We start from the raw sequence: 17,069 nt of genomic DNA on the forward strand, positions 1-17,069 counted from the left end.
ATTCAAATGAATCATTAAATGATGGAAACTTGCAAAACTAAGATTTTAAATCTTCTTAAAAATAATATTATCCGCCCCTCTAAATCTCCTTGGAGTTGTTCTGCGTTTTATGTTAACAAAAGTGCAGAAAAAGAAAGAGGTGCTCCACGTTTAGTTATAAACTATAAACCCCTGAATGTTGTCCTTAAATGAATTAGATATCCCATTCCTAACAAAAGGGATCTCTTGAAAAGAACTTACAAGGCCAATGTATATAGTAAGTTCGATATGAAATATGGTTTCTGGCAAATTCAAGTAGCCGATAAAGACAGATACAAAACGGCTTTTAATGTTCCTTTTGGTCAATACGAATGGAATGTAATGCCATTTGGGCTCAAGAATGCCCCATCTGAGTTTCAGAACATCATAAACTCTATCTTTAACGATTACAGTTATATGTCTATTATTTACATAGATGATGTTCTTATCTTCTCTGAAAACATAGATTCTCATTTTAAGCATCTCAACACTTTTCTCAAAGTTGTTAAGAGAAATGGATTGGTCGTTAGTGCCCAGAAGATTAAACTCTTCCAAAATTCCATTAGATTCTTAGGTCATGACCTATACCAAGGATCTTACAAACCCATTTGTAGAGCTATTGAGTTCTCATCCAAATTTCCTAATGAGATTATTGATAAGACTCAGCTCCAGAGATTCTTAGGAAGTATCAACTATGTTGCTGATTTTAGCCCAAACATCAGACAGGTTTGTGAACCTCTTTACAAACGACTTAGGAAGAATCCAGTCACTTGGAGTTCTAAACAAACACAGTCTGTCATCCGAGTTAAAGGTTTAGTACAAAACCTTCCCTGCTTAGGAATCCCTAAACTAGAAGCCTCCATGATTGTTGAAACAGACGCTTCAGACATAGGTTACAGAGGTATTCTTAGACAATAGATTTCCACTGAGTCCTCTGAACAACTGGTTCGTTTAACTTCAGGAATCTGGAATTCCGCTCAAAACAATTATTCTATTGTTAAGAAAGAAGTCTTGTCCATAGTACTATGTATTACTAAATTTCAAGATGATCTTATTAACAAAGAGTTTTTAGTAAGAGTAGACTGTAAGTATGCTAAAGAAATTCTTCAAAAAGATGTCAAAAATCTTGTTTCAAAACAGATATTTGCTAGATGGCAAGCTCTACTATCTAGCTTTGATTTTAAAATTAATTTCATTAAAGGAGAAAATAATTCTTTACTTGATTTTCTAACAAGAGAATTTTTACAGGAAAAAAATAAGGGCCCTTCAAGCCTAACACCCCTTCCAAAGGAAAGGAAATCAATAAACCTCAAATGGCTAGACCATTTGTTCCTCTTCCAATTACTCCCAGTAAAACAACAGCCCCTCAAAGGCCACAACTTTCTTTTCAGAACCGATATACAGCTCTAGCTGAATATCCAAAATTACCAGCACCCCTTTCAGTTCCCTCAGAGAAACTTACCAACCCCCAACCTAATAAACCTTTTGAAAAAGGATCAGCCTCTAGCTCCTCAGTTCAGACCAAGAAAAGCTACGCCATGAAAGTTCCACAAACTTTCGCAGAAGCAGTCAACCCTTCAGCAAAGAAGGCATCAGAAGATCTTCACAAAGAAGAGAAATTTGATTATATAACCATTTAGGTATTACCCATATTAGCTCTAGACAAGGAATATAAAGGTCTCAGACTAGAAGACCTTATCAAACCATGATTTACGGATTTTAATTATGTGGATACTGATAGTCCATACAAGACAAGAAGGTTCTATGAAGCTATTCTCATCGACACAGACTCCATTGAAGTAGAACATACTTTGTGCGATAATAAACCAGGGTTTATTAATTACTCTAGGATTACTATAAAGAAAATTCTATCACCTTTTAAGTGGTTTGTAGATCATTTGCACACACCAGTAGCACTAACCATGACGCATCGTCCCCAAACTTACAACTGGCATGACTACAAAGCTGCTTGGTTCAATTTCCTATATCATAGACCAGTACATACTTGGTTTGTCAAATATAGCCTAGAAGTCACTAAGGCTACAATTCCCAGGTGGTTCTACGAGTGGTGGAACCTATTCGGAGGAAACAAAAAAATCCTCCCACAACAATTCCTCAACAGGTTTGATGATTTTCAGACCAAAGAAGCCGTCTCTACTTTACCTGAGCACATTAAAATGCGTAAATATTTTATCCAAAAATGAATTTCCTTCATTATCAGTTAGAACTTTACTAAGGCAGAATTTGATAGAATCAAATATTTGTCCAAAGAAGTCAAGATCAAAGGGTGGACTCCTAAACAACAAGTCCTCAAAGTTCCGAAGAACATCCATCAAAGCTCAACCAAAGCTTCATCTTCCAAGACAGCTCTCAAAGAAAAGTTAAAACAAGCCTTACAAAACATAGATAACTATGAAGAAAGCCAGATCATGCAATTGATTGAAGATGCTGCTTCTACAGGAGAAAGCAGTAACAGAGACATGTGCGACCCAAAGGAAATAGCTTTGGAGTACATGGACCCCAATTACGACGAAGAAGTCTGCATCAACCACGACCGAGAAGTCTGCATCAAGAAAGGAATCTTATCCTTTTTACTGTTCACTTTTAGAAAGAAAATAACTTTTACTGTTTACTTTTTGAAAAGCCGGACCACCCATTATAGATTGTCGACCACCTTTGTTTGTCGAACAAATCAAGTCACACATTTGTACGCCTAAGATTAAAGGCATCTTTCATTCAGTCTATATAAGACCCCATTTCCCATTGTAAGAGGCATCGGAAAAATTTACCAATTTTCAAAAACCTCTCCCCCTCTGTATTCTCTTAAATTCCGCTGCTATGTTTTAATATTGATTGAATAAAACTCTTGTAAGTTTTTAAGGGCTTTTCTTACTACTTTTAATTGTTTAATACTGCACTTCATTCCGTCTCTACGAGCTCAGGCAATTTGAAGAAACTGTAGTTGAAGAGGGCAAAGGAAAGGAGCAGGTTGGTACTGCAGTAGCTACTACAAAAGTTCTAACTAGCGGTAAAGTCCTGGGAAAACCACTTTCTAATACTGCTAGGAAAGAATGGATACGAAAGAGGAAGAATAAATATCAACGAGATAAAAGAGGGCATATTATTGATGAAACGGTGGGTAAAAAGGTGATCAATGTGGAGGATAAGGTCAAGGAGCAAGGTGTGTCAACAAAGAATAAATTTGCTGCTTTAGAAGTTGAAGAAATTGACCAACCAACATTGAGAATCACCGATGGAAAGGGAGATGATAAGGGCAAGGAAAAGGAAAAGAATCAACTGGAAAACAAATCAAACAAAGCAAAGGAGAAGAATCACTTGAAAAAGGTTGGAGATTCCAGCTCTAATCCTAAGGAAACTGGGATTACTTTAGAGGCAAAGGAAGGTACTTCAAATCCTACTCAAATCATAAGGAGGCAGCTGTTTCAAACCCTAATCCCAAGGATACTGGGAATGAGGTCGATATAAAAAAAATAAAGAATAGTAACTGGGTTGCTATAAGGTTTGGAGCTGCTCGTAAAGACATCAATGTTGTCACAAATTACTCATGCCAAGAGACACCTTCACAAACAAGAGATGATTGTTCCAGGGGATTGGGAGCTACTAAAGCTACAAGTGATAGAAGAGCATCATGGGGGGAAGAAGTAGAGGAGCTGGAGATCAACAATGAAGCTGGAAAAAAATGCAAAAAATAATGCCCTAACTAGCAACCTACAAACAAAGCAACAGGGTGGTTTTGAAGAACTTGCTACAGGAAACCCTAATGTGCAGGAAACTAGGGTTGATGTTTTACAAACAACCACAATGCAACATACAACAGGGTCAATTGGAGTAGGTAATGGGTCATCTAAAGAGGCTAGAAACAATGAGGGAGCAGGTGGAGAAGGTACAATGATGAATAAAAGCACTGGAACAGTGAACCCTAGCATAACTAGGCAGGTTTCTTCCACAGCTGTAGCTCAAGCAATTGATGAATTAGGAGTAGGACCTATTGAAAACACTCATACAAGGGTCTTAGATGAGTTAGTGGGGTCAGAGCATCAAACAGTTACTGGTAAGATGGGTGATCTCCATCGAACAGTAAATTTTGCAATTGGTGAAACAATGACTCCTAGTCTAGTGTCAGTTTATGAGTTTCAATTCATGGTATTTAGGAGGCTATTTGTGATAAAGAGCAGAGCAGGCAAGTGATAAATCAGGAGCAAATTGAGCAGTCCATTATTCATAAAGCCTCAAGTGCTATTGAGGCAGTTGTAGTAGCTTGTGCTTCAAGTGTTGCGCAACCAATGCAGATTCAGATCAATGTGCTATTAGTGTCACGTAATCAGATTCTACACGACATTATCAAACACAATGTGGTACCTATGGATATTCAGAATACAGTGTTAGGGCAAGTGCAGTTTGAGGATGAAGGTAAAGATGAGTCTGTTGTTGGCAACTTTAAGGCAATAGCTAGGGAGGCAGATCTTTCTCCTAGAGTTGGAGACAAGAGTTGCAAGAAAGGAAAGAAGCAAAGATAGCATAAAGAAGTACAACAACCTAAAAGAATTTTGCCCAAGAGGGCAGTATCACAAACCCAATGATGATCAAAGCTTTGATATGGAACTTAAGGCATGTGAAGACTCAACAAGCCTTCCAGAGGGTGATCAATATGCAAAGGGAATTTGGATTCTTTGTGGTTGCTTTGATGGAGCCATTTCAGAATTATAGACACATTCAAAGATATAGAAGAAGACTCAATATGGAGGCTGTTTTTGCTAAGCTAAATAGGAAGATTTGGTTGTTTTTTGATGCTATAGTAGTATGGGAAATAGTCATGGACACTCATCAGCAAGTTACTATCAAACTGTATCACCAGGACATTAGCCAACACATTATGTGTACTTTTGTATATGTTAAATGTTCTTCATTGGAGAGATTGGAGTTGTGGGATAGTCTTTATTACCTTGCAAGTGATATGGAGTTGCCTTGGATGGTAGGTGGGGATTTTAATGTGTTGCTTCATGAGGATGAGAAGATAGGTGGGCTTCCAGTCCATCCTCCTGAGTATGAAGACTTTGCATTTTGTGTGAATTCAAGTAGGCTGTTTGATCTAGGCTACAAGGGCAGTCCCATCACTTGGTGAAATGAAAGACCAAATTGCAGAAAATATTTTCAAGAGGTTGGATAGAATCCTTGTGAATTTGCCTTTCTAGAATTTGTTCCCAGCTATTAAAGTTGAACACCTAATCAGAACTGGCTCAGGTCATGCTCCCTTGTATATGAGTTATGGCGAACAATGATCTAATTATATTAAGCCTTTTACGTTGTTAAACTTCTGGGCTAAGCATGAGAACTTTAAAGAGGTTGTGAGGCAGAATTGGTTTGCAGACTTCCTTGATAATCCTTTCCTCATGTTCAAATAGAAGTTGAAGAGGGTGAAGGCTGCATTGGCTAAATGGAGCAAGAATACCTATGGAGATATTTTCAAGCAACTTGCAATCAGGGAAGATATTGTAAGGGTGAAGGAGATGCTATTTGAAGAAGAGCCAACTGTGGAGAATAGAATTGTTTTACAAAAAGCTCAAGCTGAATTGAAGAGTTACCTAAGTATTGAAGAGCAATATTGAAAGCAGAAGGCTGGTATAACATGGTTCACTGAAGGAGACAGGAGCACTAGATTTTTTTACAATTATGTAAATGGCAAGAGGCAAAAACTACAGCTGAAGAGGATTCAAGACAACAATGGAGCATGGGTTGAAAATCGAAAGGCTTTGGCTAAGGCTGATGTGGAGTTCTATGAGAGACAGTTCACACAAGAGGAAGATCTTGCAGATTTATCTTTGCTAGCTAATGTTCCTGCCATGGTGACAGGGGAGCAGAATCTTGAACTTGTAGATATCCTACTATGGAAGAAATGAAACAAGTTGTGTTTGAACTTAGTGGAGAAAGTGCTAGTGGTCCACATGGATTCACTGGTACCTTTTATCAAGAGTGTTGGGAGATCATTGACAAGGACATTCATGATATGGTGCTACACTTTTGTGGGGGAGATGTATTGCCTAAATCTATTACTCACACTAACCTAGTACTGCTGCCAAAGAAGCCTATGTTTCAAACTTTCTCAGATTTGAGGCCTATAAACTTGAGCAATTTCATTATCAAAGTGATATCAAGAGTGCTTGGCAGTGTTGAATGACTATGAGAAGATTTCAGGGCAGTTGATCAATAAGGCAAAGAGATTATATTATATGCACTCTAAGGCAGCCAATGCACTGTTCCAAACAGTTGGGGATCTCACAGTCTTCACTAGAGGTGCATTTCTTATTACTTATCTAGGATGCCCTATATTCTATACCAGGGGGAGGAAGGACTATTATGATGATCTTATTAAAAAAGTGAAAGCTAAATTACATTCTTGGAAAGGGAAGTTGTAATATTTTGGAGGCAAGGCTACTTTGATAAGTGGTGTTCTTCAAATTATGCCTATACACATGCTCGCAATACTAAATCCACCTAAGAATATCATAGAACATTTACATAAACTGTTTGCAAGGTTCTTTTGGAGTACAAAGGAGGAAGGGAGAAGCAGGCATTGGGCATCATGGCATAAGTTGTGTCTTCCAAAGGAGGAAGGAGGGCTGGGTTTAAGATCATTGTTTGATGTCTCCAAAGCATTGTTTGCAAGCTGTTGTGGAGGTTTAGGACCATAAAGTCTTTGTTGTCAAATTTTATGTGGAATAAATAATGAAAAAAAGAGTTGCCTACAGTAGTACAGTTTAGGAAATGATCACATATTTGGAAACAAATGTTGAATGATAAACAGGAAGTGGAGCATGAGATTTGATAGGAGATGAAGGCTGGTACCACTAATGTTTGGCATGAAAACTGGACAAGTCTAGGAGCTCTGTAGCACATAGTACCTCCAGATTTTCAAATTAATGAGGAGTTAGAAGAGGTGGTTGAACTAAGACAAGAAGATGGTTGGAATGAGGAGTTGATTGACCAATCATTTACAGAAGACATTATAGATCACATCAAGCAATAGGTACAGTTTGAAGGAAGTGATGAATTCTGGGATAGTCCTTGGTGGAAACCTACTACTTCTGGCGAGTTTAGTGTGAGTAGTGCTTGGCATCTTGTAAGGCACATGGCAAATCCTAATCTGGAATTCAAAAATATGTGGATAAAGGGACTGCCATTCAAGATCTCTTTCTTTCTCTAGAGGTTATGGAGATTCAAACTGGCTACAAATGACATTTGGAGAAGGCAAGGGTACATTTATATGTCCAGGTGTTAGTGTTGTACAGCACTACAAGAGGAGTTCTATAATCATCTCTTCTTTGCTGGAGTTACTGCAAATATGGTGTGGATGACCTTTCTAAATACAGCTGAGATCACTGTTCCATTGGTGCAGGTACATCAGGTGATTAGGGTATGGTGGAATGCTGATTGTTGTCCAAAGTTGAAGCCTCTATATCAAGCAGCTCCTACAATCATTACTTGGGAACTTTGGAAGACGAGAAACACAAATAGGAATGGGGGATCAGTGTCTTTGCAAAGAGTCATTCATGAGATCAATAAGACATTGTACTTATTGGCAAACACTAGGTATAGTTGGCTACCTCACATACCTTATCTTTGGCCGGATATGATCAAGTTCTTTGAGGAGTACAAGCCTATTATTGTGACCAAAAGAGTGGTATGGAAATTCCCACACATTGGATGGTACAAGTGCAATACAGATGGAGCATTAAGAGGTAACCCTGGCCCTAGCTCCACAAGTTTTTGTGTGAGAGACAGTGCAAGTGACTTGGTGTATGCTAGGTCACAACAATTGGAGGAAATAACAAATATAGTAGCTGAGGCTAGGGCAATTAGGGATGGACTGTCTTTTTGTATCGACTATGACTTGCACCCTCTTATAATGGAGACAAACTCTCTTGTGATGAAGAAGATTATTGATGGAGTTTGGGATCCACCTTGGTGCATTGTGGCTGAAGTTAAGAGAATCAAGAAGTTGAAGGAGCATTTCAATGTCATATTCCAGTATGTGATGCGGGAGGAAAATACACTGGTAGATTTTTTAGCTAACCTTGTTTTCTCTTTTACAGGTACACTCTAGTTTCATTCCTTCTCTGAACTACCTATTGCGGGGAGGAGACTTCTCAACCTTGATAAATCACAAATTCCTAATCATAGGGTTAGGATTGAAAAAAGAAAGGCACCTAATTGATGATTAGGTATGGTAGTGCATTGAAGTTGTTTATTAGCATTGGAAATGGTGATCAATCAAGCTACATCTTGAAGTCCTGAAAATTGTAGTACATGCTGAGTTTCAGAGCAATCACATGGTACTTGGAAGGTAGGTTAGTTCCAGAAGTGGATGGTGTTGGTTGGAGAGTCACATATGCCATGTCCTTTGGAATGAAAAACTTGGCGCCTAGTGAAAGCGTTAAATGTACTACTTTGTTTTTCCCTTGGCTTGTGGATACACACACCACCATATGTTGGGAGTTGACTACGATATCTATTGTAATAGTTAGTATTTGCAGACTTCTTAGCTTTAGCTTTACAACTTTTAGTTTTGGTGTAGGACAAATTGTAAACATTGGATTCCTATTTTGGTTTATTATATATATTAGCCACTAGGCATCCAGCCTAGTGGTATATTTGCTAAAAAAAAGAGGCTATCTTGGGTGTAATCTCGCAAGGATCATGTTGGGCTTATCAAATGTGAGTTTTGGGATCATCTAGAATCTGATTCGAGGTGGGACAACTGCTGTATTATTTTTTACTTGTTTCGGAATTTAGTTACTTTTTCTCATAAGGGTTTGGAGCTTAGATTTGGGCAATTTTGGAAGGAATTTTCACATTTATATTGGGATAAGTAATTTTGACCCGAATTTGATTATTTTACATAATTCTCTCTTTGATTTTGGCGTTTGATTGATGAATCTAAAAGAGAAATTGGAGTTTTTTGGTCAAAACTTTTCTAAAGTGAAAAATTAGATTTTGAACATTGATTCGGAGTCAGATTTGGATGAAACTAGTATGGTTGGAATCGTATTCGAATGAGTTATCAGAATTTGTGAGTTTTGTCGAGTGCCGGGGTGTGGGCTCGGGTTGAGTTTGAGTATTTGATTAAAGATTCGACCTTTATCGTTTGAGTTTGTTTCCTATAGCACTATTTGATATTTTGAGTTGCTTTTGGCTAGTTTCGAGCCGTTCAGAGGCCGATTCGTGTGTGATGGCTCTTCTTAAGTATCGATTTGGCTTGCTTGAGGTAAGTATCTTACTTAAACTTGGTTGAGGCACTAGTTGCCTAAGTTATATGTGATAGCTACATGTGCTCCAGGGTATTTATTCATTCTCGGAGTAGTGTTTAGGCTATTGTATACCTTGAGTTGATTGCTAAGCTTCATGTTATGATGTTCCTCCTATTGTACCCCTTTGTGAGCTATTTGTACTGTGTTTGAGGTTACATAGAGGTTAATCTTCTGAATGAACCGGACAAATTGCTACTTTCGTGATGTAATTGTCTGATTGAGATGTGATAGCATACTTTGCACATGCCTACACCACAACATGTCACTTATACCAGTCCAGGAGTATGAAAATTTGATGTTCATTGATCATGTACATGTATTCTTGTATATCTGCTTTCTGTGTGATATGAATTGGACTAGAAACTTGTGATCACGCCGAGCGGATTGCATTATTGAGCTTGTGACCACGCTATGCGAATTGTGATATTGAGCATGTGACCACGCCGGGCGGATTGTAATATTGAGCCTGTGATCACACCGGGCAAATTGTGATATTGAGCTTGTGACCACGCCAGACAGATTATGAGAGCACGTGAGCTATCCGCGCAACATCTGGATATGGATCTATCCCCCTAGGGTCACCCTCTCATGTGTCTTCTTGATGGTGTACACACGGATTGTTAGAAATCAATGGGTTTCTAGTTGATGTGGGCTTTGGGAAAGCTGATTAGTGGTTTGGTTTAATTACTGAAATTCTGATGTGGGCCTAAGAGCAGTAATATGATTTTTATTTGGATCGGGTTACACGCTGCAACAACTTGTTTGATTTGTTTATTGCATTTCGTCTTTACTTGCAATTTCCTTGGTTGATTACCTGATTTATTTGCATATCTTCTTTATATGTTGGATTCTTGACTGAGCAGAGCGCGTTACATTATTGTGTGCACTAAGGTGATTTTATCTGTGACTCATGAGTTGATCGTATTATTATTATTATTATTATTATTATTATTATTATTATTATTATTATTATTATTATTATTATTATTATTATTATTCACTTGTTAGATTTATGAATTGTATAGGTGATTAGCGAGTATCATTTATATTTTTTGCCATTATTACCTCACCGAGGTTAGTTATTGTTACATCCCGTAATTTTGTACGCTGGGTTTGTCATAAGATAATCGACATAAGTTCAAGGACAAGACTATTTTTGAGGTTATAATTACGTATGATATTTATAACAAGTGATAAGTAAGTGTTGTGAAGGTCATAGGGTAAACAAATCGAAGAAAGCGAGTTTCGTTGATGTTTGATATTTTGGGATAAAATACGGTTCAAGCAATAATACTCCGTATTTATGGACTAGTGCTATACAAGGTACCACACGATCATGATAGTAAGGTATATGAAGTATATTAGTATTTAAGTGAATCGAGACCTAGAAATTATTGTATGAATAATTGGTTAATATTGGTAAAAAGTCATGGAATATGGGATTAGTTATTAGTGGATAAGTGTCATTTGTATGAATCCACGCGGAACCATGAGAATAAGGGGGGCTCATGACTAATCAACTTTATAAGGATTAAGGTGGCAGCAAGTAGGGGATTCAATATTGACTAGGCAAGTCTTGGAGCTAGGTGGCAAGATTAGGGAGTTTTGGTGGCTTAGTCATCAAATTATTGGGGTGGATAAGTAGTAAAAAATGTTTGGATAGGCTTGACTTGATAAGCCTCCCAACGTGGCAGCCAAGGAAAGCCCAATAAATGACTCTTAAGTCATAGAGCAAGATGTCACATTTTTGAAATTGGTGGATAAGTTAGGTGGGAACATCACCTCCCCCCCCCCCCACGTGGCAACAAGTGAAAATGATTCAAACACCCAAATGGTGACTCTTTGGTTTATGGGATTAGGTGGCGTTATAGGGGAAATTGTGGGCTGCCACATGGCATGAAGTTGGCCAAGGGTGTCACTAATTGTTCATATATGAGTCATAGCACTTAAAGTACATGGTTTACACGTGTAAAGTTTGGTGATGAGTCATTAGGTGTGCACCTAAAGGATTACACGTGTAGAATTGAAAGGAAGTCTTTAATGCTAGTATTATAACATCCCGTACTTTAGTACTAGGATGTAACCACGTGGCTACATAGTAAGGAGCAACAAGTGACTAATACAAGTTATCATGGAGGTGGCATCTTTATAGCAAATTAGGAAATTGTGGATAAGTATTGCTAGTAGTAGAACTAGATAAAGATTAGGTAGAGTAAAAGGGTGGATACGTGTACAAATTAGGTGAGGTTATGGAATGGGTGTCTAACTTTATTAGATGACCATGTGTCATAAATTAAGGAAAGAGTGGAGGGGGGAGGATCCCATGTGTAGTTGTGAGAGATAATATTTAGTGACTAAGCACTACTAGAGGTAAAGGTGGCATTCCTATAAATGGTGACTCTTGGTTTATGTGGTTAGGTGGCATCTTTAAAGGATTTTTGGGCATAAGTAAGCCACAAAAGCAGGTCCCACAACCCACAATTATAATAGATCTTCCTACATTATTAAGTGAGATGTATTTACATAGCTAGCAATGAAAAGGCTCTCACTTTGCTTACTATATTCCACAACGTTTTCTAGTCTTTTTAAGAAGGAGTGTTTGGTTCTTGTTCAAAATTAAGAAGGAGCAAAAATTGTTCTTGGAAAGCTCAAGTGAAAGTAGTTGATAATTTCTTCAAGTAAGGTATGCTAAGGTTATCCCTTCTTTTCTTTTGGTATGATCCATATGATACAAATGAAACGAGCAAACACACAATTTTCATAAATGACTCTATTCATAGAAGTACTAGGTGTGCCTATGTTCTTTATTTCCCATGTGCCCTACTATCATATCGTTTGTTCATGGGTTTCATGACATTCCGAGAGATCTTATTGACTCACTTTATTATGCATTGCATTCATTTATACATGTCTATTGACCTATGATCAGATGGCATTATATACACGTATATTATATGTATATGGGGTATGAGAAAAGTTACGACGTTATATACGCACCACCACCTGATCAACTGGTATACGTTGATGATTTTGTCCACAGAGGCTGAGATGATATGATGGGATGCCCTCAGAGGCTCTATAATGTTATGTACACATAGACTTATGCATTATATGACATTTATACGCATATGCATGACATTATAAATATTTCATGATTTACAAAGCTATCCAGACTTACAGGTTGAGTCCTTTATTCCATGTTTCTTTCATGTGCTTTATACACTGATTTACATGCCTTACATACTTGGTACATTATTCGTATTGATGTTCTTTTGTTGTGGACACTGCATTCATGCCTGCAGGTATAGATAATCAGTTTGACGAGCCCTCATAGTAGATGAGGTTAGCATTCAGTGAAGGATCAGTAAGACTCCACTTCATTCGGAGTGCAGGCGAGTCTATAAGTCATCGTGTCAGAGTTTTGCTATAGACTTATGGGTAGGCCGGGTCTCTGTCCCGACCATGTTTTGATGTCGAATAATCTTAGAGGCTTTGTAGATACACTGGTTCATTATGTACAGAATGTCAGAGGCCTTGACGGCCCATATGTATTCATGCTTTAAGAATAATGTTTCATTGATACAACGTTTGCCCACTTATAGTTATACATTACGAGTCATGGCCATGTTGGCCCATGATAGTTGCAGAAGAAAAAGAAATGAGTTACAGAGTGGTTTCTCGGTCCAGTACGGCATCGGGTGCCAGCCACGCTCCCCAGGTTTGGGGGGCGTGACAGTTATGATACTTGATGAGTACATGGGGTCGGTTGTATTCATACTATACTTTTGCACCTTGCGTGCAAATCTTGGAGCTGAGATGTTGTGGATGACGAAAGTTGGCGCTGAAGATGTACCTGCCTTTTCTAGATATAGCTACTACTTGTCCTTGGTAGTTTTAGATTTGAATTATATTTATGTACATTCCAAACAGATGTTGTATTATTTTCATACTAGCTTTGTAAAATCTAAGTCTTAGTGGCTCATGACTTGTATTATCAATCCTTGGGTTGTTGTATGAATATTCAATTATTTTACTTATTGATTTCTTACTATTTTTATTAGAATTGTGTTAACTGTTATTTGGCTTACCTAGTGGGTTGGGTTAGGTGCCATCACGACTAAGTAGATTTTGGGTCATGACATGCAACTGCAAGATTATTTCCTTAACTATCATCTTGTAATATTGTGTTTTCTTATTGAACCTACGACTGTTCCTTTCCACCCAGATATGATAGATAGTGGCTGGAAAGAGGAATCCTAAGATAGCTTTTCTTGGCCTGATGTTGTTCACCTAAGTTGATAACCGTGTAACCTCATTATCACATGTTCCAATTTGTCTTTGAAAATCCAGGCAGTGTAGTAGGGCCTTCCATATGTGCTGTGAGTAGGGGCAATAAAAAAATAGGTGTGCATGAGTTTCTTCTTCTGACGCTGCACACAGGACACTTTTATCCATTAGTATCCCCATATACTCAATTTGTCTACTATTGAAAGCCTATGCTGAACAACTAGCCATAGAATGCACTAGTGTTTAGGAACTAAGCGAGGTAGCAATGTCAGGTTTTTCCAAGGAACCTTTTGGTATTAGGGTAACAAAGCTCTGTAAGATTTATTAATGTTGAACTCTCCATATTTGGTGAGATTCTGCAGCACAGTAGTGATATCAGTATCCATAGGAGCAGTCATGGCTGGTATAGTGAAGCTTTGTACCCATTCCCTTGCATCAAATACTTTCCTTACAAGCCAGCTGGCCTATTTAGGACTGCTCAAGGTAATCAAGTCCCTATCCTTTATGTAATAGTTGTGGACCCATAAACACTTATAGTTTGTCCTTCTTTATTGAAACCGCCCACAAGAGCTTGCATATAGAAACTTTGTTCCATAGGCATAGGCAGGATGAATCAAGACAGTAAAGAGGGAAGATTCATGAACCTCTAATTAATATGGAAGAAGAATCGGAACCGTTACAGAATCTTCATGAACAGTTACGGTTGCCAATTATAACGCTTCATTAATGTTATTAATGCTCATAATGATTCGGTCATAAAAGGGAAAAAATGTTATATTTGTAAATTCCTATATAAGGGAAGGAAATTTCACTTGTAAGGGGACGTTCTGATTATTATTGGAAGATAATTATTTTCTTGTGCTTTCAATTGATTATTTTGTCAATTCGTATTCTAATTTCCTTTCTTATTTCTGAGAGAATTTTGAATTTCTTGATTATCAGTAACTCGAGTACTTATAACAATAGGCTTTAACTAAGAATCCAATTCTTTGGTTAAACAAATTGGTTCCGTTACCGGGAATCTGATAATCTTCTCTTACTTTCCAAATCACTCTCTTTCAACTGAATCATATCGAATGTCAATGATAACAAACAACAGGTGGTAGGAACTCTAGTTCCGTCACCTCAAGGAACCCCACGCAATTCAAGAGAAACATCACCAGAAAGATCCACTACTCATAATAATGAACAACATGGAAATGAACAAACTGTCGAGCAGGATGCTGTGAAGCAGTTAATCATTGAGTACGTGAATAATGCTCTCCAGGCTTTCGTGAGCGGACTACCAACTGTGCCACCCATACCTCCACCAAACAATACTGCAACTGTGGAAATTCCACGGTCAGGGTTGGTTAATTCGGGAAGCGGAGGAACTCCTAACGAGTCACGTGATGAGAGACCAGGTACGCCTAATTATTCTGATTTACAAACTTTAATACTAACCTTGCAGAAATAGGTGAAAGAACAAAATGACTGTATTGAGAAAATACCCGGCGTACCACCTGTGATCAAAGGAGTTGATTTCGACAAATATTCACAACAACCATGGAAACCAAGCGCAGCTCCATTACTAATTCCCCAAAAATTCAAAATGCCTGACATCCCAAAATATGATGGAATGACCGATCCACGTGACCACGTTACTGCATTTACCACGGGAGTAAAAGGCAATGATTTAACCAAGCAGGAGATTGAATCTGTGCTGGTCAAAAAGTTTGGGGAAACGCTTACTAAAGGAGCGTTAACATGGTACTCTCTTTTACCTAAAAATTCTATTAACTCTTTTGCTGAGCTTGCAGATCTATTTATAAAAGCACACTCGGGTGCACAAAAAGTTGAAAAGAGAATGGAGGATATATTCAAAGTAAAGCAAGGAGATACAGAATTGCTTCGAGAATTCGTAGACAGATTCCAACGTAAAAGAATGTTGCTACCAAGAGTACCTGATAATTGGGCAGCCATGGCATTTGCAAGCAATTTAAACGAGAAAAGTTCAGAAGCTACGAGGAGGCTTAAAGAGAGCCTACGAGAATTCCCTGGCACGACATGGAATGATGTCTATAATAGGTACAATACCAAATTATGGATCGAAGGAGATATCGTAGCTCAGTCAAGGGTCAAAAAACAAATAGGTTCGAGGCGGTCAGAATCTGAGAAGAGCTCCGGTAAGAATAGGTACGAGCCTTATATGGGACCTTCATGGCGAGAAGCTCGTTCCAAATTCAAAAACGTGCGGGCTGATCATATGTACGCAAATAGAGATTCAGGTTCGTCATCGTCGAGATTCAGAAAAGATCGAGGTGAACGCAACAGAGATGCCAATACAAACGCAAGGTTTGGGGACTACAATTTTAATGTGAGTACCTCCGAGTTGGTCACTGTTTTAAGAAGCATGGGGGATAAGGTACGATGGCGTAAAGAGATGAGATCAAATCCAAATAGAAGAAACCAAGACTTTTGGTGCGAGTTCCATAATGACCACGGCCATAGAACATTAGACTGCAGATTATTACAAGGTGAGGTGGAACATTTATTGAAGTAGGGCTATCTGACAGAATTGTTCAGCGGGAAAGGCAAACAAGCTTACATGAAAAATAGGCAAGAGCCCCCAAAACCTCCGTCTCCAACGAGAACAGTAAATGTGATAAACGGCGGAGAAGAAGTCAACGTCGTAACCTATACAGCTGCGAGAAAAACAACAAAGTTCATAATAACTCACGGGAAGCGAACTCGCCAAACTCTGGAAGACGACAACATAACATTTGATGATGCAGATGCCGATGGATTAATGATTCCTCACAATGATGCACTGGTAATATCTTTACTTATATATGATACTAATGTAAAACGAGTTTTGATTGACCCAGGTAGCTCCGTGAACATCATTCTATTACGAGTGGTGAACGAAATGTTGATGGGTGACCGTGTAGTTCCAAAAGCACGTACCTTATCTAGGTTTGATAACTCAACCGTTGTTACAAAGGGAGAGATTAAACTAAGCACATACGCAGAAAGGGTCATCAAAGAAACAAAATTTCAAGTGATAGACATGGATATGGCCTATAATGTGATTCTTGGGAGGCCGTGGATTCATGATATGGATGTTGTGCCATCCACATTACATCAGGTTATCAAATTCCCTTGAAAATGGGGAATTCAACAAATTCGAGAAGATCAACAAACTTCAAGGAGCATCAATTCGGTGATATAACCAAGTCAAAAAGATACGAATGCAAGTAAAAAAAATACGAGTGCAAGTCAAAAAGATACAGGTGCAAGTGAGAAAGATGTGGTAAATCAAATTTCAACATAAATTGTATCAAAACAAATAGACGTGGACTCCAGACCAGATGTAATTCAAGAGCCAGAGGAGAACGAAAATATTAAAACAACGATTGAGGAGCTTGAAGTTGTTCCACTATTCAAACAATGGCCAGA

The 17,069-nt window shown here is 38.2% G+C and overlaps 1 protein-coding gene across 1 annotated transcript; it reads left to right on the forward strand.

Moving 5' to 3' along the window:
- The first annotated feature begins 4,615 nt into the window (after window positions 1-4,615).
- On the forward strand, window positions 4,616-5,936 carry LOC138901474 (uncharacterized). Its single transcript, XM_070189242.1, has 3 exons — window positions 4,616-5,104; window positions 5,442-5,570; window positions 5,652-5,936. Exons 1-3 carry the CDS (start codon window positions 4,616-4,618, stop codon window positions 5,934-5,936), a joined length of 903 nt encoding a protein of 300 aa, XP_070045343.1.
- The last annotated feature ends 11,133 nt before the right edge of the window (window positions 5,937-17,069 follow it).

Source organism: Nicotiana tomentosiformis, chromosome 11, assembly GCF_000390325.3.
Source record: "Nicotiana tomentosiformis chromosome 11, ASM39032v3, whole genome shotgun sequence".
NCBI lineage: Eukaryota > Viridiplantae > Streptophyta > Magnoliopsida > Solanales > Solanaceae > Nicotiana > Nicotiana tomentosiformis.